At 44.5% G+C, this 25,528-nt stretch overlaps 2 protein-coding genes across 2 annotated transcripts in view; both read left to right on the plus strand.

Annotated features, from left to right (window-relative positions):
- Positions 1-25,528, plus strand: part of LOC131192674 (zinc finger protein 91-like) — a 131,227-nt gene that overhangs the window by 102,595 nt on the left and 3,104 nt on the right. Inside the window, exon 6 of the mRNA XM_058172051.1 lies at positions 1,205-3,331. Coding sequence (XP_058028034.1) covers positions 1,205-3,331 — 2,127 coding nt within the window. The remainder of the gene's footprint in view (positions 1-1,204; positions 3,332-25,528) is intronic.
- LOC131192820 (zinc finger and SCAN domain-containing protein 16-like) lies at positions 16,658-25,234 on the plus strand. Its single transcript, XM_058172370.1, has 5 exons — positions 16,658-16,752; positions 17,124-17,725; positions 17,968-18,082; positions 20,178-20,245; positions 25,103-25,234. The coding sequence occupies exons 2-5, from the start codon at positions 17,312-17,314 to the stop codon at positions 25,148-25,150; spliced, it is 645 nt and encodes a 214-aa protein (XP_058028353.1). The 5' UTR covers positions 16,658-16,752; positions 17,124-17,311; the 3' UTR covers positions 25,151-25,234.

Here is a 25,528-nt window from a genome sequence, read left to right on the forward strand (position 1 = left end):
GCTTTTGGGCCATTCCTTATCTGTATTTTTCCATTTCTATTTGAACTTACCTGTGGAGGCTGAGAAGAACAGGGTGTGCTTTTATGTGTCCTCTGGAAATCATATGTTATCTGTCCTCTGAAACCTCCCCAAATTGTGTGAGAACAGAACTTTCACGCTCAGGCCATGGAGGAGGATTCTCCCACTCCAATTCAAGAACAAAGCCTCATGAAGTGTTTCAACAACAATCACCCTACCTTTACCCCCACCCCATCCTGCTGGGATTTATTTTACGAGGATGGAGAGAGCTGTCGGTTCCTTTGCCTGCTTGGGTGCATACAGAAGCCTCAAGTAGTGAGAGATATGCAAGATCAATAGTGGGAAATCTGGCACTAGTGATCTCACATGAACTTGCACTACACTGCTCTAGGCCTCTGTTCTCTGCTAACCAAGGCCTGCACGAGATCCTGGCCAAAATGCTGTGCAAACAAAAGGAAGGCCTCTTTGTTTTCAGAGACTTGGCCCTGGATCTCGTGCAGTCCTCAACTTGTAGGGAACAGAGGACTAAAATACTGCAGTGCGAGATCCCACAAGATCGTTAGTGTGAGATCTTGCACTTCTCGTTTTGTGTGATCTCACACTAAAGTAGTTTAGGCCTCCGTTCTCTGCAAACGGAAGCCTGTACCAGATCCAGCCAAAATGCCCTTGCCAACCGATGAGTACTTTGGGGCAGCGAAATAGGCATTCTTGAAGCCTCCCAACCTTTCCAGTCTCAGTGCAAAGACATTTATAATGGGAGCATATGGGAGGCTTCAAGCAAGGGACTTCGCTCCAAAGTCTCATCGCTGGGATCAAGGAACGAGCTGAAAATTGTTTCAGTTCTCACAGGTCTCTGCTGAAATTAACCCATCCCAATAAATTTTAACTTTTCTCCTTATTCCTCCTTGGATGTTTCCCCTGATTATTCCATGACTCAAAACAGACTTTGATTGAGATTTGCACATATATAGATGGTTGTAAAGAAAGAGATGTTTTCTAGATATTTTCAAAGCTTTCAGGACTCATGAATATAGAAATCATTCTGTCTATATCACACCACTGTAAGATGCAAACATAAAACATAACGGAATTTTGGAAAAATTCAGAAGGAAATTCACGTGACTTTGTACAGTTTGATCTTTTTCTCTTACCTTGTTATCATTTTCATTTCTCTTTTGCTTTGAAGGTAATAATGGTCAGGAGAATCAAGATTGCTGTGAACTGTTCCAAGAGATCAATGCTAAAGATGGAACGGGAAAGTTTGGAATTCGAACGGAATTAGAAACCCATGATAGAAATTCTTGGAATCAGGAAAGCTCATCTTCCACTGATGCTCCAATTGAAGACTTTCTTGTCCAACAGGAGAAAATAAGGAAAAAATATATTGGGAAAAGTTTGAAGCCAATCAAAGGTAAATTACAAGTAAAAGAATACTATTTAAGGCAAAACAAAGGAGAAGATGCTATAAGAAGACACAACAGACAAAGTTACAATGAGACATTCATTCCTTCTCTTGGAAATAAGTTCCATACATCTCAAAAAATGATTGACACAAAAGAGAAGCCTTACCAATGCTTGGAATGTGGAACATGTTTTAGAACAAGCAGGCAACTTATTTCCCATGAAAGGATTCACACTGGGGAGAAGCTATGCAGAGAGTCTGGTAACAGGTTCAGAAGACGTAGTAATCTTATTTCCCATAAAAGGATCCACTCAGGAGAGAAACCGTATAAATGCATGGAGTGTGGAAAGACCTTTGCTCAAAAAGGTAATCTTATTTCCCATAAGAGGATCCACACAGGGGAGAAGCCGTATAAATGTATGGAATGTGGAAAGACCTTTGTTCAAAGAGGTCATCTTACTTCCCATAAGAGGATCCACACAGGGGAGAAGCCATATAAATGCATGGAGTGTGGGAAAACGTTTGCTTATAGTAATCGACTTACTATCCACAAAATGATCCACACAGCGGAGAAGCCGTATAAATGCAAGGAGTGTGGAAAGACCTTTGCTTATAGTAATGTACTTACTATCCACAAAACGATCCACACAGGGGAAAAGCCATTTATATGCACGGAGTGTGGAAAGACCTTTGCTCAAAGAGGTCATCTTACTTCTCATAAGAAGATCCACACAGCGGAGAAGCCGTATAAATGCATGGAGTGTGGAAAGACGTTTGCTTATAGTAATCGACTTACTATCCACAAAATGATCCACACAGGGGAAAAACCATTTAAATGCATGGAGTGTGGAAAGACCTTTGCTCAAAGAAGTAATCTTATTTCTCATAAGAGGATCCACACAGGGGAGAAGCCGTATAAATGCATGGATTGTGGAAAGACATTTGCTTATAGTAATCAACTTACTATCCACAAAATGATCCACACAGGGGAAAAGCCATTTAAATGCATGGAGTGTGGAAAGATCTTTTCTCAAAGAGGTCATCTTACTTCCCATAAGAGGATCCACACAGGGGAGAAGCCGTATAAATGCATGGAGTGTGCAAAGACCTTTGCTTATAGTAATCAACTTACTATCCACAAAACAATCCACACAGGGGAAAAGCCATTTAAATGCGTTGAGTGTGGAAAGACCTTTGCTCAAAGAGGTCACCTTTTTCGCCATAAGGTGATCCACACAGGGGAGAAGCCATATAAATGCATGGAGTGTGGAAAGACCTTTGCTCAAAGAGGTCATCTTTTTCGCCATAAGAGGATCCACACAGGGGAAAAGCCATTTAAATGCATGGAGTGTGGAAAGACATTCACTCAAAGAGGTCATCTTATTCGCCATAAGATGATCCATGCAGAGGAGAAGCCGTATAAATGCATGGAGTGTGGGAAAAAGTTTACGCATAGCAGTCAACTTAGTAACCACAATAAGGTCCACACAAGAGAAAAGTTCTATAAATGCATGGAGTGTGGAAAGGCCTTTGCTCAAAGAGGTCATCTTATTTCCCATAAGAGGATCCACACAGGGGAAAAGCCATTTAAATGCATGGAGTGTGGAAAGACCTTTGCTCAAAGAGGTCATCTTATTCGCCATAAGATGATCCACACAGAGGAGAAGCTGTATAAATGCATGGAGTGTGGGAAAACGTTTACATTTAGCAGTCAACTCAGTAACCACAATAAGCTCCACACAAGAGAAAAGTCCTATAAATGCATGGTATGTGGAAAGGCCTTTGCTCAGCGTAGTCATCTTATTTCCCATAAGATGATCCACACAGGGGAGAAACCATATAAATGCATGGAATGTGGAAAGAGCTTTGCTCAGAAAGGTAATCTTATTTCTCATAAATGGATCCATGCTCGTGAGAAACTATATAGCAATAATAATTCCACTTAGATTTATATATCACTCCACAATGCTTTACAATACTCTCTGAGCAACGTATGGTCCCCAGCAATCTGGGTCCTCATTTTACCGACCTCAGAAGGATGAAAGGCTGAATCAACCATCAATCTATCCAAATCAGACTCCTGGCTGTGGGCAATTAGCCTATAGTACTGTATTCTAGCCACTGCCCCACCATGTCTATAGCTTTTTATGTATATGCATATTGTGGCCTTCTGATCCAAATAAGACAAGATTGAATCCAACAAAATGAAATTTAAAATTACAAAGATGTTGAGACTTTGGAAAAAGTGCTGAGAAGAGCAGTAGGCTGATATAAGGCCTGGAGACTAAAACATATGAAAAACGATTGCAGGATTTTGGTTTGGCTAGTCAGAGAAAAGAAGGATTGGGAGTGACATGATAGCAATATTCTAGTACTTGAGAGGCTGTCTCAAAGAGGAGGAGGTCAGTTTATTTTCCAAAACACCAGAGGGCAGGACAAGCTGTACACTTCCACCCTGACAATGAGGCCGTCAAAGTGATGTCCTGGTGTCTGGAGGCCCTACGGGTCTGGATGGGTAGGAACGGGCTCCAACTCAATCCCTCCAAGACTGAGTGGCTGTGGATACCGGTGTCCCGGTACAGTCAGATGGTTCCATCGCTGACTGTGGGAGCCGAGTCATTGGCCCCTATGGAGAGGGTTCTCAACTTGGGTGTTCTCCTGGGCGTTCGGCTGTCGTTAGAAGAAAATTTGATGGCCGTCGCCAGGGGAACCTTTTACCAGGTGCGCCTGATTCGCCAGTTGTGCCCCTTCATAGACCGGGATGCCTTGTGCACGGTCACTCATGCCCTCGTCACTTCCCGCCTGGACTACTGTAATGCTCTCTACATGGGGCTCCCCTTGAAGGGCACATGGAGGCTCCAACTGGTCCAGAAGGCGGCTGCCCAGGTGATAGAGGGAGCCACTTGTGGCTCCCATATAACACCTCTCCTGCACAAGCTGCACTGGTTGCCGGTGGTTTTCCGGGTGCAATTCAAGGTGTTGGTAACCACCTTTAAAGCACTCCATGGCTTAGGACCGGGTTATTTACGGGACCACCTGCTGTCACCAATAGCCTCCCATTGACCTGTGCGCTCCCACAGGGAGGGTCTCCTTAGGGTGCCATCAGCCAAACAATGCCGGCTGGCGACCCCCAGGGGGAGAGCCTTCTCTGTGGACCACCTCTGGAACAAGCTTCCTGGGGTTCATCACTCCCGACCTGGACCTTCGTGAGCTCAAGACCCTTTTATTTCATCGGGCGGGGCTGGCCTAATGGGTATGGTTTTTAATTGGGGTTTTACTATTGATTTTTAATAGTTTTAATGTTTAGCCAAATTTGAATTAGATTTTTATAGTGTTTTTTTAATCTATTTATGTATATTGTTTTATGTTGGCTGTAAACCGCCCTGAGTCCTTCGGGAGAAGGGTGGTATAGAAATTTAATAAACTAAACTAAACTAAACTAAGATACAATGCATTCAAAATAATCGAGAGAAGCAATTTTGAATTTAACAAGAATCTTCCTTACAGTAAAGACCAGTGGAACAGCTTTCCTTCAGACATTGTGGTTGTTTCATCCTGGATGTTTTTAAGAAGAGACTGGATAGTCACTTGTGTGAAATAGATCCTATAGGAATATCAATAGATCCTGAAATGGTCTCGACTAGCAGTCACCAACTGGTGGTCCGTGAGAAAATTTTGGTGGTCCGTGGAGAAATCTTCGTATTTTTGCTGGTGCACTCTGGTGGAGGAACTTTGGCGCAAGCAGGCCAAAGCAGCGATTGCCATGGCTGGAAGCTGTGGGAGCGAAGCACTACTTGGACTTGTGAAGCATCAACATTCCACCTTGGTATATTTGCCCAGCTGGTGGCACAAAGCAGCCCTCGTCTCCTGCCGCTTGAGACTTGGAGCTATAAATGGCGACTTGGTCTGGGGAGCAGCCAGATTTTGCTCTCTATTGCGGATGGCAGATCAGCCCCCTGCAAGCTCTCGTCTCTCAAGGAGCACTCGCTGAAACGGCATGGGAAACTTTGGCCATTTGGAGAAATGAGACCTTGCAGGGGACCAGTTTGGCATCCACAATGGAGAGCAAAATCTGGCTGCTCCCCTGATATGATGCCATTTACAGCTCCGAGTCCCAAGCGGCAGGAGACGAGGGCTGCTTTGCTCCACTGGCTGGTGCAAATATACCGAGGTGGAATGCTGATGCCGCACAAAATGAAATAGAGGAAAAGACAGAATGAAAGAGAGAGAATGAGAAAGAGAATGAGAGAGAGACAGACAGACAGAGAGGGAATCAGCGAGAGAGAAAGAGAGAGAATCAGAATGAGAGAGAATGAGAGACAGAGAATTTCAATTTCGCAAGAAAGGTGCAGCAGGCAGTGGTCCTTCCTGGTGTGCCTTGTTTCTCCAGAGCACTCCGTCCCCCCCTCCTGCTTCTGCCCATCTCCTCCTCCTCCCGGAGTCTCTCGGTTGATTACTCAGCCAGAGGGAAAACTCAAAGAGTGCTCCGCCACCCAGCTTGCCCGCCTCCCCAGGGATGTTGTTGGGGTGTGTGTGCTCTTTTCACAGATCTTGCTCGAGGGCACCTGGCTCTGAAAGGGATGTGCAGAGAATCAGAATGAGAGAGACAGAATGAGAGACAGAGACAGAGAATCAGAGAGAATCGGAGAGTGAGAGAGAATGAGAGACCAAGAAAAGAGACCAAGAATCTGAGAGTGAGAGAGAGAATGACAGAGAATCAGAATGAAAGAGAATGAGAGACAGAGAAAAAGACAGAATGAGAGAGAGAATCAGAATGAGAGAGTTGGGGGGAGAGAAAGAATGAGAGTGAGAGAGAGAAAGAATGAGAGAGAGAGAAAGAATGAGAAAGTGGGGAGAGAATCAATGGGAGAGGGGAGAGAGAAAGAATGAGAATGATTGAGGAGAGAGAGATGAGAGAGAATGAGAGAATGAGTGGGTGGGGGGAGAGAAAGAAAGAAAAAGGGGGAGAGAATGAGTGGGAGAGGGGGAGACAGAAAGAGAAAGGGGGAGAGAAAGATGAGATAATGAGTGGGAGAGAGAGAGAAAGAGAATGAGAAACAAAGAATGGGAGAGAGAGGGGAGGTGGGGAGAAAGAGAGGAGGGACATTGCTTGAAGGACCCCCATCCCATCACTTCAGCAAGTGGTGCTCTGGATTCTTATTAGTGGTCCACGGGATTTAAAATTATGAACTTGGTGGTCCCTGAGGTCCAAAAGGTTGGGGACCCCTGGTCTAGACCACTGATGACTAACCTTTTTGCTATTGCGTGCCAGGCGGGAGCGGGTTGCACATGTGCATGCCCACACCCATAATTCTATGTGTCCCGGCCTCTGCATGACTGTGTGACCCCCCCCTCCCGCTTCTGGCACGTGATGCCCCGTTAGGCCCGTTTTTCTTTCTCACCATGCTCCAGGGCCTTCTTGGGAGGATGAAAACGGTCCATTTGACAACTTCTGGTGGGACTGGAAGGCCCGTTTTTTGCTGTCCCCAGCCTTCAGGGCCTCTTTAGGAGTCTGGGGAGGGCAAAAACGGCCTTCCCCACCCCAGAGGTTCTCTGAATGCCAGAAACGGCCTGTTTGACAACTTCCGGTGGGACCGCAATTTGTCAAACGGCTGTTTTTGGCCTCCAAAAGGCCTCCAGGGAGGGTGGGAAAGGCCATTTCGCCCTCCCCAGACTGCTGGAGAGGCCCTGGAGCCAGGTGAGAGAGAAAAATGGATTCCCCCCCTCCATGCAGGCCCTCAGGAGGCAGGAAACAGCCTGTTTCCCTACTTCTGGTGAGCCCAGAAGACCTGAAAATTACCTGGGGTACCGGAGCGGAGCTCACATGCACGCTGATAGGGCTACGTGTGCCACTTGTGACACACATGCCAACGGTTCACCCTCACGGCTCTAAACTATACAGAGGTAGATTGCAATAGTTAGTACGTTGGAAAGGGTACCGTTTGACTGAAGCTACTTGGGTTAAAATTTGGAATGTTAAGGCAGATAGACTGATAAAGCAATTCCATGATAAATTTCTGTTCTGTTCTGTTCCATTCCATAAAGGGAAATAGAATTGAAAGAAATGAACAAAACTTGCTACATGCCCAACTATGTACATGTAGTCCTGGACTTGTGACCGCAATTGAGCTCAACATTTCTGTTGTTAAGTGAAACATTTGTTAAATGAGTTTTGCCCCATTTTACAATGTTTCTTGCCACGGTTGTTAAGTGAATCACAGAGATTATCAGTAACACGGTTGTTAAGTGAATCTGGTTTCACCATTGATTTTGCTTGTCAGAAGGCTGCAAAAGGGGATAACGGGACCCGGGGCACTGCGACTGTTATAAGTACGAGTCAGTTGCCAAGTGACTGAATTTTGATCACGTGACCATGAGGATACTGCAATGGTTGCAAGTGTGAAAAACAGTCATGAGTCGCTATTTTCAATTCCGTTGTAACTTTGAATGGTCACTGAATGAAATTTTGTAAGTCTAGGACTACCTGAATGTCCTTATTTTTTTTTAGGAATACTGTAGGTAAGTTGGAATACAAGTAGGTAGTAGGAAACTCAGTCAGTGAAAAAAAAAACTTTCTTCGAACAGCTGAGAATTACTTCATTCCCAGTGTTGTTGTTGTTAGTTGAGAAGTCATGTCCGACCCATCGCGACCCCATGGACAACATTCCTCCAGGCCTTCCTGTCCTCTACCATCCTCTGGAGTCCATTTAAACTCATGCCTACTGCTTCAGTGACTCTGTCCAGCCACCTCGTTCTCTGTTGTCCCGTTCTTCTTTTGCCCTCAATCTTTCCCAGCATTAGGCTCTTCTCCAGTGAGTCCTTCTTTCTCATTAGGTGGCCAAAGTATTTCAGTTTCATCTTCAGGATCTGGCTTTCTAAAGAGCAGTCAGGGTTGATCTCCTCTAGAACTGACTTGTTCGCCTTGCAGTCCAAGGGACTCACAGGAGTCTTCTCCAGCACCAGAGTTCAAAGGCCTCAATTCTTTGGCGCTCAGCCTTTCTTATGGTCCAACCTTCACAGCCATACATTGCAACTGGGAATACCATAGCTTTGAATATACACACCTTTGTTGGCAGGGTGATGTCTCTGCTTTTTAGTACGCTGTCTAGATTTGCCATAGCTTTCCTCCCCAGGAGCAAGCGTCTTTTAATTTCTTGGCTGCAGTCCCCATCTGTGGTGATCTTGGAGCCCAGGAAAATAAAATCTGTCACTACCTCCATTTCTTCACCATGTATATGCCAGGAATTGAAAGGAACAGATGCCATGATTTTAGTTTTCTTAATGTTGAGTTTCAAGTCAACTTTTGCACTCTCCTCTTTCACCCGCATCAAGAGACTCTTTAGTTCCTCTTCGCTTTCTGCCATTAGAGTGGTATCATCTGCATATCTGAGGTTGTTGATATTTCTTCCGGCAATCTTAATTCCAATTTTTGATTCATCTAGTCCCGCCTTTCTCATGATGTGTTCTGCATATAAGTTAAATAGGCAGGGTGATAGTATACAGCCTTGCCGAACTCCTTTCCCAATTTTGAACCAATCAGTGGTTCCGTGTCCAGTTCTCACTGTGGCTTCTTGACCCGCATACAGGTTTCTCAAGAGACAAATAAGATGGTCTGGTACTCCCATCTCTTTAAGAACTTGCCACAATTTGTTGTGATCCACACAATCAAAGGCTTTAGCATAGTCAATGAAGCAGAAGTAGATGTTTTTCTGGAACTCCCTAGCTTTCTCCATGATCCAGCGTATGTTGGCAATTTGATCTCTAGTTCCTCTGCCTCTTCGAAATCCTGCCTGTACTTCTGGTAGTTCTCGATCCACATATTGCTGGAGCCTAGCTTGTAGGATTTTATGCATAACCTTATTAGCATGTGAAATGAGTGCAATGGTGTGATAGTTTGAACATTCTTTGGCATTGCCTTTCTTTGGAATTGGAATGTAAAATGACCTTTTCCAATCCTGTGGCCATTGTTAAGTTTTCCAAATTTGCTGGCAAATTGGGTGTAGCACTTTTACTGCGTCGTCTTTTAATATTTTGAATAGCTCAGCTGGAATACTGTCTCCTCCACTAGCTTTCTTGTTGCTCAGATTTCCTAAGGCCCATTTGACTTCACATTCTAGGATGTCTGGCTCAAGGTTAGTGACACCCCATCGTGGTTATCAGGGATGTTAAGCTCATTCTTGTATAGTTCTTCTGTGGAATGTTGGATATGTGTTATCGGAGTTAACAAAAACTGAGCCAAAGAAAATGTTGAAGAGGTTTGCTTTGACTGTTTCGTTTAGTTCCTCTTCGCTTTCTGCCATTAGAGTGGTTTCATCTGCATATCTGAGGTTGTTGATATTTCTTCCGGCAATCTTAATTCCAATTTTTGATTCATCTAGCCCCGCCTTTCTCATGATGTGTTCTGCATATAAGTTAAATAGGCAGGGTGATAGTATACAGCCTTGCCGAACTCCTTTCCCAATTTTGAACCAATCAGTGGTTCCGTGTCCAGTTCTCACTGTGGCTTCTTGACCCGCACACAGGTTTCTCAAAAGACAAATAAGATGGTCTGGTACTCCCATCTCTTTAAGAACTTGCCACAATTTGTTGTGATCCACACAATCAAAGGCTTTAGCATAGTCAATGAAGCAGATGTCGATGTTTTTCTGGAACTCCCTAGCTTTCTCCATGATCCAGCGTATGTTGGCAATTTGATCTCTAGTTCCTCTGCCTCTTCGAAATCCTGCCTGTACTTCTGGTAGTTCTCGATCCACATATTGCTGGAGCCTAGCTTGTAGGATTTTATGCATAACCTTATTAGCATGTGAAATGAATGCAATGGTGTGATAGTTTGAACATTCTTTGGCATTGCCTTTCTTTGGAATTGGAATGTAAAATGACCTTTTCCAATCCTGTGGCCATTGTTGAGTTTTCCAAATTTGCTGGCAAATTGGGTGTAGCACTTTTACTGTCTTTTAAGATTTTGAATAGCTCAGCTGGAATACTGTCTCCTCCACTAACTTTGTTGTTGCTCAGATTTCCTAAGGCCCATTTGACTTCACATTCTAGGATGTCTGGCTCAAGGTTAGTGACCACCCCATCGTGGTTATCAGGGATGTTAAGCTCATTCTTGTATAGTTATTCTGTGTAATCTTGCCACCTCTTCTTAATTTTTTCTGCCTCTGTTAGGTCCCTGCCATTTTGGTTCTTTATCATGCCCATCTTTGCATGAAATGTTCCCTTCATATCTCCAATTTTCTTGAATAGATCTCTGGTCCTCCCTATTCTATTGTTTTCTTCTATTTCTTTGCACTGTTCATTTAAGAATGCATTCTTATCTCTTCTAGCTATTCTCTGGAATTCTGCATTCAACTGGGTGTATCTTTCTCTTTCTCCCTTGCCTTTCACTTCCATTCTTTCCTCAGCTATTTGCAGAGCTTCCTCAGACAGCCATTTTGCTTTCTTGCATTTCTTTTTCTTTGGAATGGTTTTAGTTGCTACCTCTTGTACAATGTTGCGAACCTCCGTCCATAGTTCATCAGGCACTCTGTCTATCAGATCTAATTCTTTAAATCTATTTGTCACCTCTACTGTATATTCATCAGGGATATGATTTAGTTCATACCTGAGTGGCCTGGTGCTTTTCCCTACTTTCTTTAGTTTAAGCCTAAATTTTGCAAGAAGCAGCTCATGATCTGAGCCACAGTCAGCTCCTGGTCTTGTTTTTACTGACTGTATAGAGCTTCTCCATCTTTGGCTGCAGAGCACATAGTCAATCTGATTTCTGTGTTCTGGTGATGTCCATGTGTAGAGTCATCTCTTAGGTTGTTGGAAAAGAGTGTTTGCTATGACCGTCGTATTGTCTTGACAGAATTCTATCAGCCTGTGCCCTGGTCAATTTCATCTTCTTCAGCACCAGTGGTTGGGGCATAGACTTGAACTACTGTGATTTTGAATGGTTTGCCTTGGATTCGGACTGAGATCATTCTGTCATTTTGGGGATTGTATCCTAGTATTGCTTTTCCTACTTTTTTATTGATTATTTATTTTATCCATTTCTTCTGAGGGATTCTTGCCCACAGTAGTATACCTGATAGTCATCTGAATTAAATTCGCCCATACCTGTCCACTTTAGTTCGCTGATTCCTAAGATGTCGATGTTCAGTCTTGTCATCTCTTGTTTGACCACATCCAGCTTGCCTTGATTCATGGATCTTACATTCCAGGTTCCTATGGAGAAAAAATCTTTACAGCATCGGACTTTCCTTTCACCACCAGATACATCCACAGCTGAGCATCCTTTCAGCTTTGGCCCAGTCGCTTCATTCTTTCTGGCGCTACTAGTACTAGCCCTCCGCTCTTCCCCAGTAGCGTATTGGACACCTTCCGACCTGAGGGGCTCATCTTCTGGCATCATATCTTTTTTCCTTTTTGTACTGTCCATGGAGTTAGTGTAGTTCACTAGTTGTTGTTGTTTTTTGTTTACATTTATATCCTGCCCTTCTCCGAAGACTCAGGGCGGCTTACAGTGTATAAGGCAATTCCCAGTGTAGTTCAACTAAATTAAAACAAATTCCTCCCAACACAAATTCCTCAGTCCTATCGCAAACCTTGGTCCAATTAGGCAAACTGCCAAAGGCCTTTCTTGGCAAACGTTCAGAAGTCACAAAAATAAATGCAAGACATAGACGAAGCAGAAGATGAAGCTACCAATGTTGTTTTCTGGCAAAGCCCAAATGCTGTTGCTGGTCTGTTTTAAGCCTTATGGGAGGGACCAATCATCTCTTGGCCCTACTCCCGAGTTGTCCTTTTTGCTTGAGCTGCTCTTGCCTTCTGGCAGCTCTTCTCACGCGTGCATTAGGAACCGGCTCCTCCTGTTCCTCTGCCTCACTACTATCAGTCTCTGCAGGCTCTGGAGTCCCTACCTCACTCCCCGATGGCCCTGGCCCCACCTCAGCCTCATTGCTGTCCGACTCCATTGCCAGCTCCGCAGGCTGCTGATGGACCACAACACCCATGTCTTGAAATACGCCGATTCCTCTTTATCTTTTATTCTCACATTTAGTCTATTCATTTCTGCACACTCTAAAATCTTTTTTATTACTTCACCTTCTGACAGGATTCTCTCCATCTTCCAATTCTGCTCAGATACAATTCTGGCTGCTGTTATTACATGTATAATTAAATATATTTCTCCTTTACTATATCTCTCTGACAAAATATTTATTTATTTATTTATTTATTTTGTCACAACATCATACAAAAAGATTATATAGTATATACACATATAAACATATATAGGAAGAAGAAAAGAAAAACAATAGGACAGGAAATTTTTGTAACATTTCCTTTAACCATGTTTGTATTCTAACCCAGTATCGTCTTGCTTCTATGAATAGAATAGAATAGAATAGAACAGAACAGAATAAAATTTTTTATTGGCCAAGTGTGATTGGACACACAAGGAATTTGTCTTGGTCCACATGCTCTCAGTGTACATAAAAGAAAAGATACCTTCATTAAGGTACAATATTTACAACACAAATGATGGTCAATATATCAATATAAATCATAAGGATTACCAGCAACAATGTTACAGTCATACAGTCATAAGTGGAAAGAGATTGGTGATGGGAACAATGAGAAGATTAATAGTAGTGCAGATTTAGTAAATAGTTTGACAGTGTTGAGGGAATTATTTGTTTAGCAGAGTGATGGCCTTCGGGAAAAAACTGTTCTTGTGTCTAGTTGTTCTGGTGTGCAGTGCTCTATAGCGTCGTTTTGAGGGTAGGAGTTGAAACAGTTTATGTCCAGGGTGTGAGGGATCTGTAAATATTTTCACGGCCCTCTTCTTGATTCGTGCAGTATACAGGTCCTCAATGGAAGGCAGGTTGGTAGCAATTATTTTTTCTGCAGTTCTAATTATCCTCTGAAGTCTGTGTCTTTCTTGTTGGGTTGCAGAACCAAACCAGACAGTTATAGAGGTGCAAATGACAGACTCAATAATTCCTCTGTAGAACTGTATCAGCAGCTCCTTGGGCAGTTTGAGCTTACTGAGTTGGCGCAGAAAGAACATTCTTTGTTGTCCTTTTTTGATGATGTTTTTGATGTTAGCTGTCCATTTTAGATCTTGCAATATGATAGAAACTAGAAATTTGAAGGTTTCTACTGTTGATACTGTGTTGTCTAGTATTGTGAGAGGTGGAAGTACGGAAGGGTTTCTCCTAAAGTCTACCACCATTTCTACGGTTTTGAGTGTGTTCAGTTCCAGATTGTTTCGGTCGCACCACAAGGCTAGTTGTTCAACCTCTTGTCTATATGCAGATTCGTCATTGTCTCAAATGAGACCAATCACTGTTATATCATCTGCGAACTTCAGTAGTTTAACAGACTGATCATTGAAGATGCAGTCATTGGTATACAGAGAGAAGTGGGGAGAGCACACAGCCTTGGGGGGCCCCTGTGCAAATTGTACAGGTATTTGATGTGATCTTGCTTAGCTTCACCTGCTGTTTCCTGTTTGTTAGGAAGCTTTTGATCCACTTACAAGTCTGTTCTGGTACCTGTAGCTGATTTAGCTTAGTTAGAAGTGTGTCTGGAATGATGGTATTGAATGCTGAACTAAAGTCTACAAAGAGGACCCTTGCATAGATCTTTGGAGACTCAAGATATTGTAGGATGTAGTGCAGAGCCATATTAACAGCATCATCTGTTGATCTATTTGCTCGGTATGCAAATTGCAAGGGGTCTAACAGCGATTCCGTGGTGGTTTTCAATTAGGAAAGCACTAGCCTTTCAAAGGTTTTCATGACTACAGATGTTAAAGCAACTGGTCTGTAGTCATTCAGTTCCTTGATGGTGGGCTTCTTAAGCACTGGGATGATGGTAGAGCGTTTGAAGCAAGAAGGAACATAGGACATCTCTAGTGATTTATTGAAAATATGGGTGAAGACGGGGGCCAATTGGTCAGCACAGACTTTTAAGCAAGAAGGAGTTATCTTGTCTGGGCCTGGAGCTTTTCCTGGCTTTTGTCTGAGAAATAGGTCCTGCACTTCCTTTTCTGTGATCACTAGGGGTTGTGAACCCAATGGGATGGGGTCAGTTGTAGGAGGCTTGGCTGTTGTTGGTGTGTCTGAGATGGGGTTTTTGGAGATAGGTGGCTGTAGTTTCCTTTCAAACCTGCAGTAAAACTCATTCAGGTCATGCATGACCACCACATATGATAATATGATCCCGGCAAATCCAACATTTAGCTGATTTATCTTTAAACATTTTTGCTATCCTTTCCCACAGTTGTTGCCATTTCTCCAATTCTATTGCATAACCAAATATTTTCGCCCATGTTATCATTGTCTCTTTTTCTTCTTCTAATCTAACTTGCAATTATACAATCTTTTAATCATTTTTTCATCCTTTCCTGTCAGTATTTTATCCAACTCTGATTGCCCCAGATCAAAAGCATATTGTTTCAAGTCTTTATCATATCTTGATTGTATTTGCAATCTTGTGTACCAGTCCAGCTCAATCCCTTGTTTTTCTAAGTCTTGCTTTTGTTTTAGCTCTCCCTTCTCAGTTAAAATATCTTTGAATGATTAATTCAAGTTAATCATATTTGGATGCGTCAAGACTTCCATAGTTGAAAGCCACATTAATATTTCCATATGTTTTTCTTTCACTTTCTCCCATGCTGTTAACAAGCCGATCCTTACACAATGTCTCTGAAAATATCCATGTATCGTATCTTTTCCATACCATAGGAAAGCGTGCCAACCAAGTTGCAAGTCATGTCCTTCCAAAGTTAATAGCCTTGTATTTCTCAATAAAATCCATTCTTTAACCCACGTTAACACCGCTGTTTGATAATAAAGTTCCCAGTTTGGTAATCCATATCCTCCTCTCATCTTAGAATCTTGAAGCAATTTGATATTAATTCTTGCTTTTTTTCCTTGCCATATATATTTCCACATCATTTTATTTAGATTTTCAAAATATTTCTTCTCCAGTTTTATTGGAATTGTTTGAAAGAGAAACAAGATCCTTGACAAAATATTCATTTTAATTACTGCTATTCTTCCCATTAACAATAATTGCAGGTTTTTCCATTTTTCCAAGTTTATTTCAATTTGATTTCTCAGATTATAATAGTTATCTTCCTTCACTGTGATACATCTTGAAGGTAGTTGAATGCCCAGACATCTCACTTTCTTCACTATTTGAATATTTAAATTCCGCATCATCTGCTCTTTTGTTTTTCTCTCATATTTTTTACTATGATTTTAGTTTTATCTTTCTTTATTTTCAGCCCAACTACTTCTCCATATTCCTCTGTTTGTTGCATTAACTTTGGGCCCGTTTCCACATGTTCTTCCATAGTAAATACTAAATCATCCGCAAAGTATGTAATATTTGAAAATTGGAGTTGCTCGGTTACCAAATAACGGAAATATTACACAACAAAGAAGATAGAAGAGAGGAACAGAGGGTAAGAGAGATGGTGAGGGAGAGAGAGGGATGGAAGGGAAAGGATAGGAGGATAGGATAGGGGAGAAGAGTAGGGGAGAAGGTAAGAAAGGAAGGAAAGGAGTGGGGAAGAGGAAGGGGAAGTAGGAAAAAGGAAGGAGAGGAGGAGGAAGAAGGTAGGAAAGGTGACGAGGAGGGAGGGAAAAGAAGAGAAGGTTTGTTGTGAAACGAAGGGAAAGAAAGGGTAGAAGAGCAACCCCAAACAGAATTAAAATGTTTTATCTTTGTGCTTTCTTTAGAAAAAATACGTATGATTATGTGTGGATAAGAGAATCTACATTTACAATATGTATCTAAGAAAATAAAAAATAAAAAAAGTTTAAAAAAAAGACTCCTGGTCCTTGTCTTCTGACCACCCAGCTGTTTCTAACAGGATTTGGCCCCTTTTGAGGCCTCCAATCTCTTTCCAAGGCGGCTATTCTTGAGGGAGGCGAGTTCAAATCCTCCAGAGAGATTTTTCTCCATCTCCAGAGTCGGTTCCTCGACAGGAAGGAGAGGAAGATGGAGAAAGTGCCGTCTATAAAGACGTCAAAGCCTTTGTCGGGCAGGGAGCCGTTAAGAGGGGCCTTTCCTCCTACTCCCAAGGCCATCATCCCTGCCCTCACCCTTCCCCTCAGACGCGCTCCACTTTCCCGCCAAGACAAGTGAACTCCCGGTGCTTCCCCATTGGCCCACTGGAGGGTGAACGTCACAACTGCCTTTCCAGAGAAGGCTGTGAAGGAAGTGACGTCACAAACGCTTGCCGCTCTAGGACGCCGCACTCGCTCTCCTTAACACTTGTGGCTCCGCAGGAGGTGGAGAGCCGGGCGGGGGGAGATCCAGACGTTCTCCGGGTGAGTTGGGGCTCTTCCCGGGCAAAGGGAGGCGGAGGAGGCCCTCCTCCGGCTTCAACCCCGGGTCCCATGCTCCCCAGCCGCCCTCTCCATGCGAAGAGCCCGAGTGGGGGGAGGGGAGGGTCGGCCTTGCAGAGACCCAGCAGGAGAGGAGAAAAGCCGGGCGAGGAGGAGGCAGGATTCGCACCAGGCTCCCCGAGGGCCCCGTCCTGTCTCCGGAGGGGGAGGGAAGCGTGACGGCCTCTCCAGCTGCCTCCTTCCCGGCCCTGCACTGGGATGAGCCGCTTGGGGCTCCAGGCAGGTTGGGTGAAAGTTATTCAGTGGTGAAATTCTCCACTTTGTAATTCTAATTATTTTTCTTCCCATCTCAGATACAGAAACTCGAAATTATTTGTAATCTTTGCAAAGCAAACTTTTCTTTTGCTGGGAAAAAAAGAGTGGAATAACTTGCTGTGATCAGTCCTGCAGCACCAGAAATGCTCCTGTGAAGGAAAAGGCATCTGGAGACCCAGAAGAGTCCTTGAAGCCATTTGGAGTTGCTCTGCAGGAGAGAGAAAGGATGGAGACACAACCTTTGGGAAAGGAAGAGGCCGGAAAAGGCCCTTCAGCTGCTCAGCCTGGGAAAGGGGGGAAGCTCTGGACAAGGACTGGGCAGAAGATCTTGGAGGAGGAAACCATCCTCCCTTCAGAAGTTCAGCCCTGGAATTTCATCCAATATCGGGAGGCTGAGGGTCCCCGAGGACTTTGCAGCCAACTCCATGACTTTTGCAGGCGATGGCTGAGATCAGAAAAGCACACCAAAGCCCAGATGCTGGACCTGGTGGTTCTGGAGCAGTTCCTGGCTCTTCTGCCCCCAGAGATGGAGAGCTGGGTGCGGGAGTGTGGAGCAGAGACCAGCTCCCAGGCGGTGGCCCTGGTGGAAGGCTTCCTCTTGAGCCAGGCGGAGGAGCAGAAAGAGCAGGTCGAGATGCAGGTGAGAGCTCAAAAGACAATAGAGAATGTGTTTGAATAATTCATCCCTCCTTCCCAAAGTTCTCTGACATTCATAATAGGTGGCGATGACCCACCTATTCTTGTAGGACATTGTTCCATTGTTTTCTCACTCAACCACACTGATGGATATTGGGGGTTTTCATGTTGTGTCCCGAATATAGGAATCCACTTAACGTCGTGTGATTTATATTAATTCTGCTTCTTCCTTCCTCCTATTGGAAGTGCTGCTGTGTGGAGATCAGAGATCCTGAGGGAAAGAAGAAACCATCAAACTCCCCTCAGGAGCAATTTTTCAGGAGGATCCCTTGGGAAGAACAAAGTCAGGACACCTCAGGAGGTAATTAAAGATCCTTCGATTACCCAACTGTCTTACCTTCGCTCTCTCTTCTCTTCTATACGATACCTCCTCCTATTTATACTTCTCCAGACTAATTATATCTTCAGATAATTGCCCAGATAATTGCCTTTAAGAGAGCCGCCTCCTGGGGAAAGGGGAGATTGAGATTCACCTGAAGGGGCATACTGAGGAATTTTTGGATTTTCTGTAAGACAAAATTGCTTGACTTCATTCCCAGTTGGATGCTGGCGTAGTTCCTGGTCCAGTGGAAGCCCTTGAGGCAGGTTCTTGCCTGGCTTGTGAAAGCTTCCCGGGAGGTAACAGGTGGGTGGGTGCTGGCGGTCATTAATGCTTCCCTACAGGAGGGGGCAGTTCACCAGCACATTAAGGAGGGTCTGGTCCACCCTCTTCTTCTTCTTTTTTTAATTTGAATTTATATCCCGCCCTTCTCCGAAGACTCAGGGCGGCTGACAATGTGTTAAGCAATAGTCTTCATCCATTTGTATATTATATACAAAGTCTACTTAATTGCCCCCAACAATCTGGGTTCTCATTTTACCTACCTTATAAAGGATGGAAGGCTGAGTCAACCTTGGGCCTGGTGGGACTTGAACTTGCAGTAATTGCAAGCAGCTGTGTTAATAACAGACAGACTTAGTCCGTTGAGCCACCAGAGGCCCCTTCTTAAAAAGCCATTGCTGGATTCCACCCTGTTGGATAATTTCCGACCTGTCTCCAATCTTCCCTTTTTGGGGAAGGTTGTTTAGAATGTGGTTGTGCAGCAGCTCCAGAGGTTGTTTGTTTGTTTGTTTGTTTGTTTGTTTGTTTGTTTCATCAAGCATGTAATAGGTAACAGATATAAGTATAAACACAATTATGAATTCATGAAATGGATACCTAGAAAAGGGAACATTAAGATAGGGACGGTAAGCACGCTGGTGCGCTTATCCACTCGTCTTAGAGATCTCTTAGGAATGGGGTGAGGTCGATAGTAGGCAGTCTAAGGTTAAAGTTTTGGGGATTAGGGGAAGAAACCACAGAGTCCAGTTGTGCATTCCAGGCATTAGTGACTCTGTTACTGAAGTCATATTTTCTGCAATCAAGTTTAGCGCAGTTTACCATAACTTTGTATCTAATGTGTGCTCGTGTATTGTTGTGGCTGAAGAAGTCATTGACAGGTAGGACTCCTACCAGTCAAGATTCAGGCCTGGATTTGGGACAGAATCCGCATTGGTTGCGGTTTTGTATGCTCTCTGGCGAGTAGTGCATCCATCCTTGGTCTACTTGACCTTTCGGTGGCTTTCTATACCATCGACCATGGTATTCTCCTGGGGCGGCTTTGCGGGATGGGAGTGGGAGGCATGGTGGTATTCTGGCCCACTTGCTTTCTCTGTGGCTGCTCTCAGTCATCATTGATAGGAGGAGAGAGATCCAGCCCTCGTCCACTGCTTTGCGGGGTTCCACAGGGTTCGCTACTCTCACCGCTCATGTTCAAGATTTATATGAAGCCGCTGGGTGAGTACAGACTGAGATATCATCAATATGCTGATGATACTCAACTGTATGTCTCAGGCCGTGGTGGGTTAAGCGATGCCGTGTCCTCCCTGTCGCAGTGCCTGGAGGCTGGATGGGGCTGGATGGAGAGCAATGGGTTGAAACTAAACCCTAGCAAGACCGAGAATTGCCATCTCTGGTCTTGTGGGTCCCATCCCCTAGAAGATATACCTGGTGAAACTCGGAAGAAGGGCCTTCTTTGTGGTGGCTCCCTCTCCCTGGAACATCGTCCCCCCCAGAGATTAGAATGGACCTGCATAGTAGCACTTTTCCAGAAGGCGTTGAAGAATTGGTTCTGCCAGTGGGCCTGGGGAACCCAGAGTGGGATGGAGCCCATTAAATGGCTCCTGTGATTGGCTGTTATCGGGGCGAGGGGTGGGGGAGATTTTATTATTTTAATGTATTATATCATTTTCCTTTTATTGTTTTAATATGTATTTTATATTTTGTACATTGCCTTATGTCACCATTTGCTCATAGGCGGCATATAAAAAATAAATATTTTTTAATCAGTTATTTTGAAAATATTTTTTCCTTACAGAGAAACAAAGAATGAAATTTTCTGGTTTTTATGACGACGATCGAACAACAGTTGAACCTCTAAATCAAGTAAGAAAGGGAAAAGTTATTAGATTTGTATTCTCACCTTCAGGAAGAGAAGTGGGTTTGCAGAGTGCTCTCTGCTTCTATTTCCCCCCTTGTTTGGACTGGATTATTTTTGTGTTCTTCCACAACATGGACAGCTGAATAACAGCTTGAAGTTGCTGTCAGTCAACATGGCTTCCTCTTCAAGATCCGTGTTCCACTTACTGCTTTTGAGCCAGGTATCACCTATTCTATGCCTGTGGATTTGGTTTTTCTTTCCTATATGTAGCACATTACAATTCTCACCATTGAATTTCATTTTGTTAGAAGGTGCCAATCTGTCAATCCTTCTATATCTCAAACCTATCTTCTGGAGTGTTGGTATTTCTGTTGCTTTGGTCTTGTCTGCAAATTTGATGAGTTCCCCTTCCATTCCCTTTTTTAAATTATTGATGAAGTTGAATAATAATAATAATAATAATAATAATAATAATAATAATAATAATAATAATAATAATAATAAAAATATTTTAATTTGTATACCGCCCTTCTCCTGAAGGACTCAGGGCGGTGAACAACTAAATGAAAACAACAATCAAATACACACAATACAGATAAAACAGTAGCTAAAAAACTTATTCAAATTTGGCCCAAATTTAAAATACATTTAGAATCCTAAAAAACTCATTAAAAATTAAAAAACATCTAAAAAACATCTAAAAATTCTATGCCAGTCCTGCGCGGAAAAATAGGTACCTCTTAAGCTTGTGGCGAAGAGACCTTGCGAATCCTCCTGTTCTGTTCTTTTTTCCGTGTTCAGGAGAGTCTTGTGTCCTTCGAGGAGGTGGCTGTGTATTTCTCTGAGGAGGAATGGTCTCAGCTGGATCCTGACCAAAAAGCGCTGCATTTGGAAGTCATGCTTGAAAACCATCAGAACGTGGTCTCTCTGGGTAAGAGTTTTCTAGTCTCCAATCAGAGTTCAAGAAGACAGATTATAGTTACTTTTTATTTTAAAAAATCACTAATCAGATATCATCTCCTGGAAGGGAAAAGGAAAGAATCTGGCCTTCTGGTACCCCAAGGAAAGAAAGAGTCAATGTCTCTTTGCTTAGATGCTTTTGGGTCATTTCTTATCTGTATTTTTCCATTTCTATTTGAACTTAACTGTGGAGGCTGAAAACAACGAGGTGTGCTTTCATGTGACTTCTGGAGGTCATGTGAGTGGAATGTATTGTCATTTGTCCTCTGAAACCTCCCAAAATTGTGTGGGAACAGAACTTTCACGCTCAGGCCCTGGAGGAGGATTCTCCCAATCCAATTCAAGAACAAAGGCCTCATGAAGTCTGCCTCAAAGCATCCTAGGGATCCTCAGTTACGACAGTTCACTAAGCAACCATTCCAAGTTATGACCTAACTGTCTTCCAAGTACTCAAGACTCAGTCCTGAAATTACAAATGTTACAGCACTGCGGCCGTCATTCACACTTACAAATGACAGCAGAGACGTTGCAACAACAATCACCGTACCTGTATCCCCACCCCACCCCTGCTGGGACTTACTTTACGAGGACGGCGCGAGCTGTCGGTTCCTTTGCCTGCTTGGGTGCATACAGAGGCCTAAAGTAGTGAGAGATACAGAAGATCAATAGTGGGAAATCTGGCACTAGTCATCTCACATGAACTTTACACTGCTTTAGGCCTCTGTTCTCTGCTAAGAAAGGCCTGCACGAGCTCCAGGGCAAAATGCTTTGGAAACAAAGGGGGGCTTCTTTGTTTTCAAAGACTTTTGCTCTGGATCTCGTGCAGTCCTCAGTTTGTAGGGAACACAGGACTAAAGTACTGCAGTGCGAGATCCTGCAAGATCATTAGTGTGAGATCTTGCACTTCTCGTCTTGTGTGATCTCACACTAAAGTACTTTAGGCCTCCGTTCTCTGCAAATGGAAGCCTGTACCAGATTCGGCCAAAATGCCCTTGCCAACCGATGAGTACTTTGGGGCAGCGAAATAGTCATTCTTGAAGCCTCCCAATCTTTCCAATTTCAGTGCAAAGACATTTACAAGCCATTGGGAGGCTTCAAGCAACGGACTTTGCTCCAAAGTCTCATCGCTGGGAACAAGGAACGAGCCGAGCTGGAGTCCTGCCTGCCAGACAGACGCCATGGAGCAGCTGCTTCAAGGGACACTTGGGAAGAAAGAGCTTGTTTCAAAATTGTTTCAGTTTCGGTTTATTTATTTATTTATTTATTTATTTTTCAAATTTATATACCGCCCTATCTCCCTAAGGACTCAGGGCGGTTCACAGGCAGTTAAAATACATATAAATACAAATTAAAAAACAACAATTAAAAAACTTATTCTATTGCCGAATTTAAAAAACAATATAAATAATAAAAAAACCCTTAAAACCAATAACTTTAAAAACTAATCCAGTCCCGCGCAGATGAATAAGTGCATTTTAAGCTCGCGACGAAAGGTTCGGAGGTCCGGAAGTTGACGAAGTCCTGGGGGGAGTTCGTTCCAGAGGTGGAGCCCCACAGAGAAGGCCCTTCCCTGGGTGTCGCCAGACGGCACTGCCTAGCTGACGGCACCTGAGGAGTCCCTCTCTGTGGGAGCGCACGGTCGGTGAGAGGTATTTGGTAGCAGTAGGCGGTCCCGTAAATAGCCCGGCCCTATGCCATGGAGCGCTTTAAAGATTGTCACCAACACCTTGAAGCGCACCCGAAGGCCACAGGTAGCCAGTGCAGTCTGCGCAGGATAGGTGTAACACGGAGCCCCGAGGCTCCTCTATCACCAGCGCTGAGCGTTCTGGACCAACTGAAGCCTCGGATGCCCCTCAAGGGAGCCCCATGTAGAGAGCATTGCAGTAATCCAGGCGAGACGTCACGAGGGCGTGAGTGACCGTGCATAAGGCATCCCTGTCTAGAAAGGGGCGCAACTGGCGCACCAGGCAAACCTGGTGGAAAGCTCTCCTGGAGACGGCCGTCAAATGGTCTTCAAAGGACAACCGTCCATCCAGGAGGACGCCCAGATTGCGCACCCTCTCCATCGGGGCCAGTGACTCGCCCCCAACAGTCAGCCGAGGACTCAGCTGACTGTACCAGGATGCCGGCATCCACAGCCACTCTGTCTTGGAAGGATTGAGCTTGAGCCTGTTTCTCCCCATCCAGACCACTGACCTCCAAACACCGGGACAGCACTTGATAGCTTCATTGGGGTGGCCCGTGGAAAAGTACAGCTGGGTGTCATCAGCGACAGCTGGTACCTCACACGAAGCCACTGATGATCTCACCCAGCGGCTTCATGTAGATGTTGAACAGAAGGCGAGAGAATCGACCCTCGGCACCCCACAAGTGAGGCGCCGGGCCGACCTCTGCCCCTGTCAACACCGTCTGCGACCGGTCGGAGAGATAGGAGGAGAACCACCGATAAACGGTGCCTCCCACTCCCAATCCCCCAACCGGGCGCAGCAAGATACCATGGTCGATGGTATCGAAGCCGCTGAGAGGTCTAATAGGACCAGGGCAGAGGAACAACCCCTATCCCTGGCCTCCAGAGATCATCCACCAACGCGACCAAAGCCGTCTCCGTGCTGTAACTGGGCGGAAACCGGACTGGAACGGTCTAGATAGACAGTTTCATCCAGGTGCAGAGGAAACTGATATGCCACCATATTCTACAACCGCGCTGAAGCGGGTTGGAGACCGACGATAATTACCTAAGACAGCCGGGTCCAGGAGGGCTTCTGGAGGGGGGGCCCCACCCCCGCCTCTTTCAAGGCGGCCGGAAAGACTCCCTCCAACAAGGAGGCACTCGTAATCGCCTGGAGCCAGCCTCGTGTCACCTCCTGAGTGGCCAGCACCAGCCAGGAGGGGCACGGGTCCAGTAAACACGTGGTGGCATTCAGCCTACCCAACAACCTGTCCATGTCCTCGGGAGCCACAGGGTCAAACTCATCCCAACAAATGTCACCAAGACCACCCTCAGACGCCTCATCTGAATCGCCGCAATTTTGGTCTAGACCGTCAGCTGAACGATTTTATCGTATAGATAACCGTTAAACTCCTCAGCACGCCCCTGCACGGGTCATCCCGCTCCCTGGTGAAGGAGGGAACGGGTCACCCAAAAAGGGGGGGCTGGGCGGTTATCTGCCGACGCAATGAGGGAGGAGGCGTAGCAACGCCTCGCTTCCCTCAGTGCCACTAGGTAGGTCCTAGTATAGGACCTAACTAGTGTCCGATCAGCTTCTAAACGGCTAGACCTCCAGGAGCTCTCTAGGCGTCTTCTCCGGCGTTTCATCCCCCTCAGCTCCTCGGAGAACCAAGGAGCCGGTTGGGGTCTGCGCCGGGTCAGAGGCCGCAGGGGCACGACATTCAGCCAGCCGCATTGCCGGGCTGCGGCTAGTTCCTCTGCCGTGCCGTGAGCCAGACCCTCAGGAAGTGGCCCAAGCTCCGTCCGGAACCTCTCCGGGTCCATCAGGCGCCTGGGACGGAACCAACGTTGTGGTTCCGTCTCCCTGCGGTTCTCTCAGGTCTCTGCTGAAATTAACCCACCCCAATAAGTTTTCTCCTTATTCCTCCTTGAATGTTTTCCCTGATTATTCCGTGGCTCAAAACAGACTTTCGAGTGAGATTTGCAAATATTTAGATAATTGTAAAGAAAGAGATGTTTTCTAGATATTTTCAAAGCTTTCAGGACTCATGAATATAGAAATCATTCTGTCTATATCACACCATTGTAAGCATGCAAACATAAAACATTTTATTAATTAAATTTATTACATAACTGAATTTTGGAAAAATTCAGAAGAAATTCACTTCACCTTCTACCGTTTGATCTTTTTCTCTAACCTTGTTATCATTTTCATTTCTCTTTTGCTTTGAAGGTAATAATGGTCAGGAGAATGAAGATTCCTGTGAACTGTTCCAAGTGATCAATGCTAAAGATGGAATGGGAAAGTTTGGAATTCGAATGGAATTAGAAACCCATGATAGAAACCAGTCAAATAATTGGAATCAGGAAAGCTCATCTTCCACCTATGCTCCAATGCAAGACTTTCTTGTCCAACAGGAGAAAATAAGGAAAAAATATATTGGGAAAAGTTTGAAGCCAATCAAAGCTAAATTACAAGTAAACAAAGGAGAAGATGCTATAGGAAGACACAACCGACAAAGTTACAATGAGACATTCATTCCTTCTCTTGAAAATAACTTCCTTACATCTCAAAAAGTGATTGACGCAAAAGAGAAGCCGTACAAATGTTTGGAATGTGGAAAATGTTTTAAAACAAGCAGGAAACTTACTTCCCATG

The sequence above is a fragment of the Ahaetulla prasina genome, chromosome 2, assembly GCF_028640845.1.
Source record: "Ahaetulla prasina isolate Xishuangbanna chromosome 2, ASM2864084v1, whole genome shotgun sequence".
Classification (NCBI taxonomy): Eukaryota; Metazoa; Chordata; class Lepidosauria; order Squamata; family Colubridae; genus Ahaetulla; species Ahaetulla prasina.

Bases quoted from the DNA above. Each gene is read 5' to 3' on its own strand.
- LOC131192820 (XM_058172370.1), top strand. From the start codon at position 17,312: ATGGAGACACAACCTTTGGGAAAGGAAGAGGCCGGAAAAGGCCCTTCA. The intron at 17,726-17,967 runs GTGAGAGCTCAA...TCCTATTGGAAG, and splicing joins AAGAGCAGGTCGAGATGCAG to TGCTGCTGTGTGGAGATCAG. The intron at 18,083-20,177 runs GTAATTAAAGAT...TTTTCCTTACAG, and splicing joins AAGTCAGGACACCTCAGGAG to AGAAACAAAGAATGAAATTT.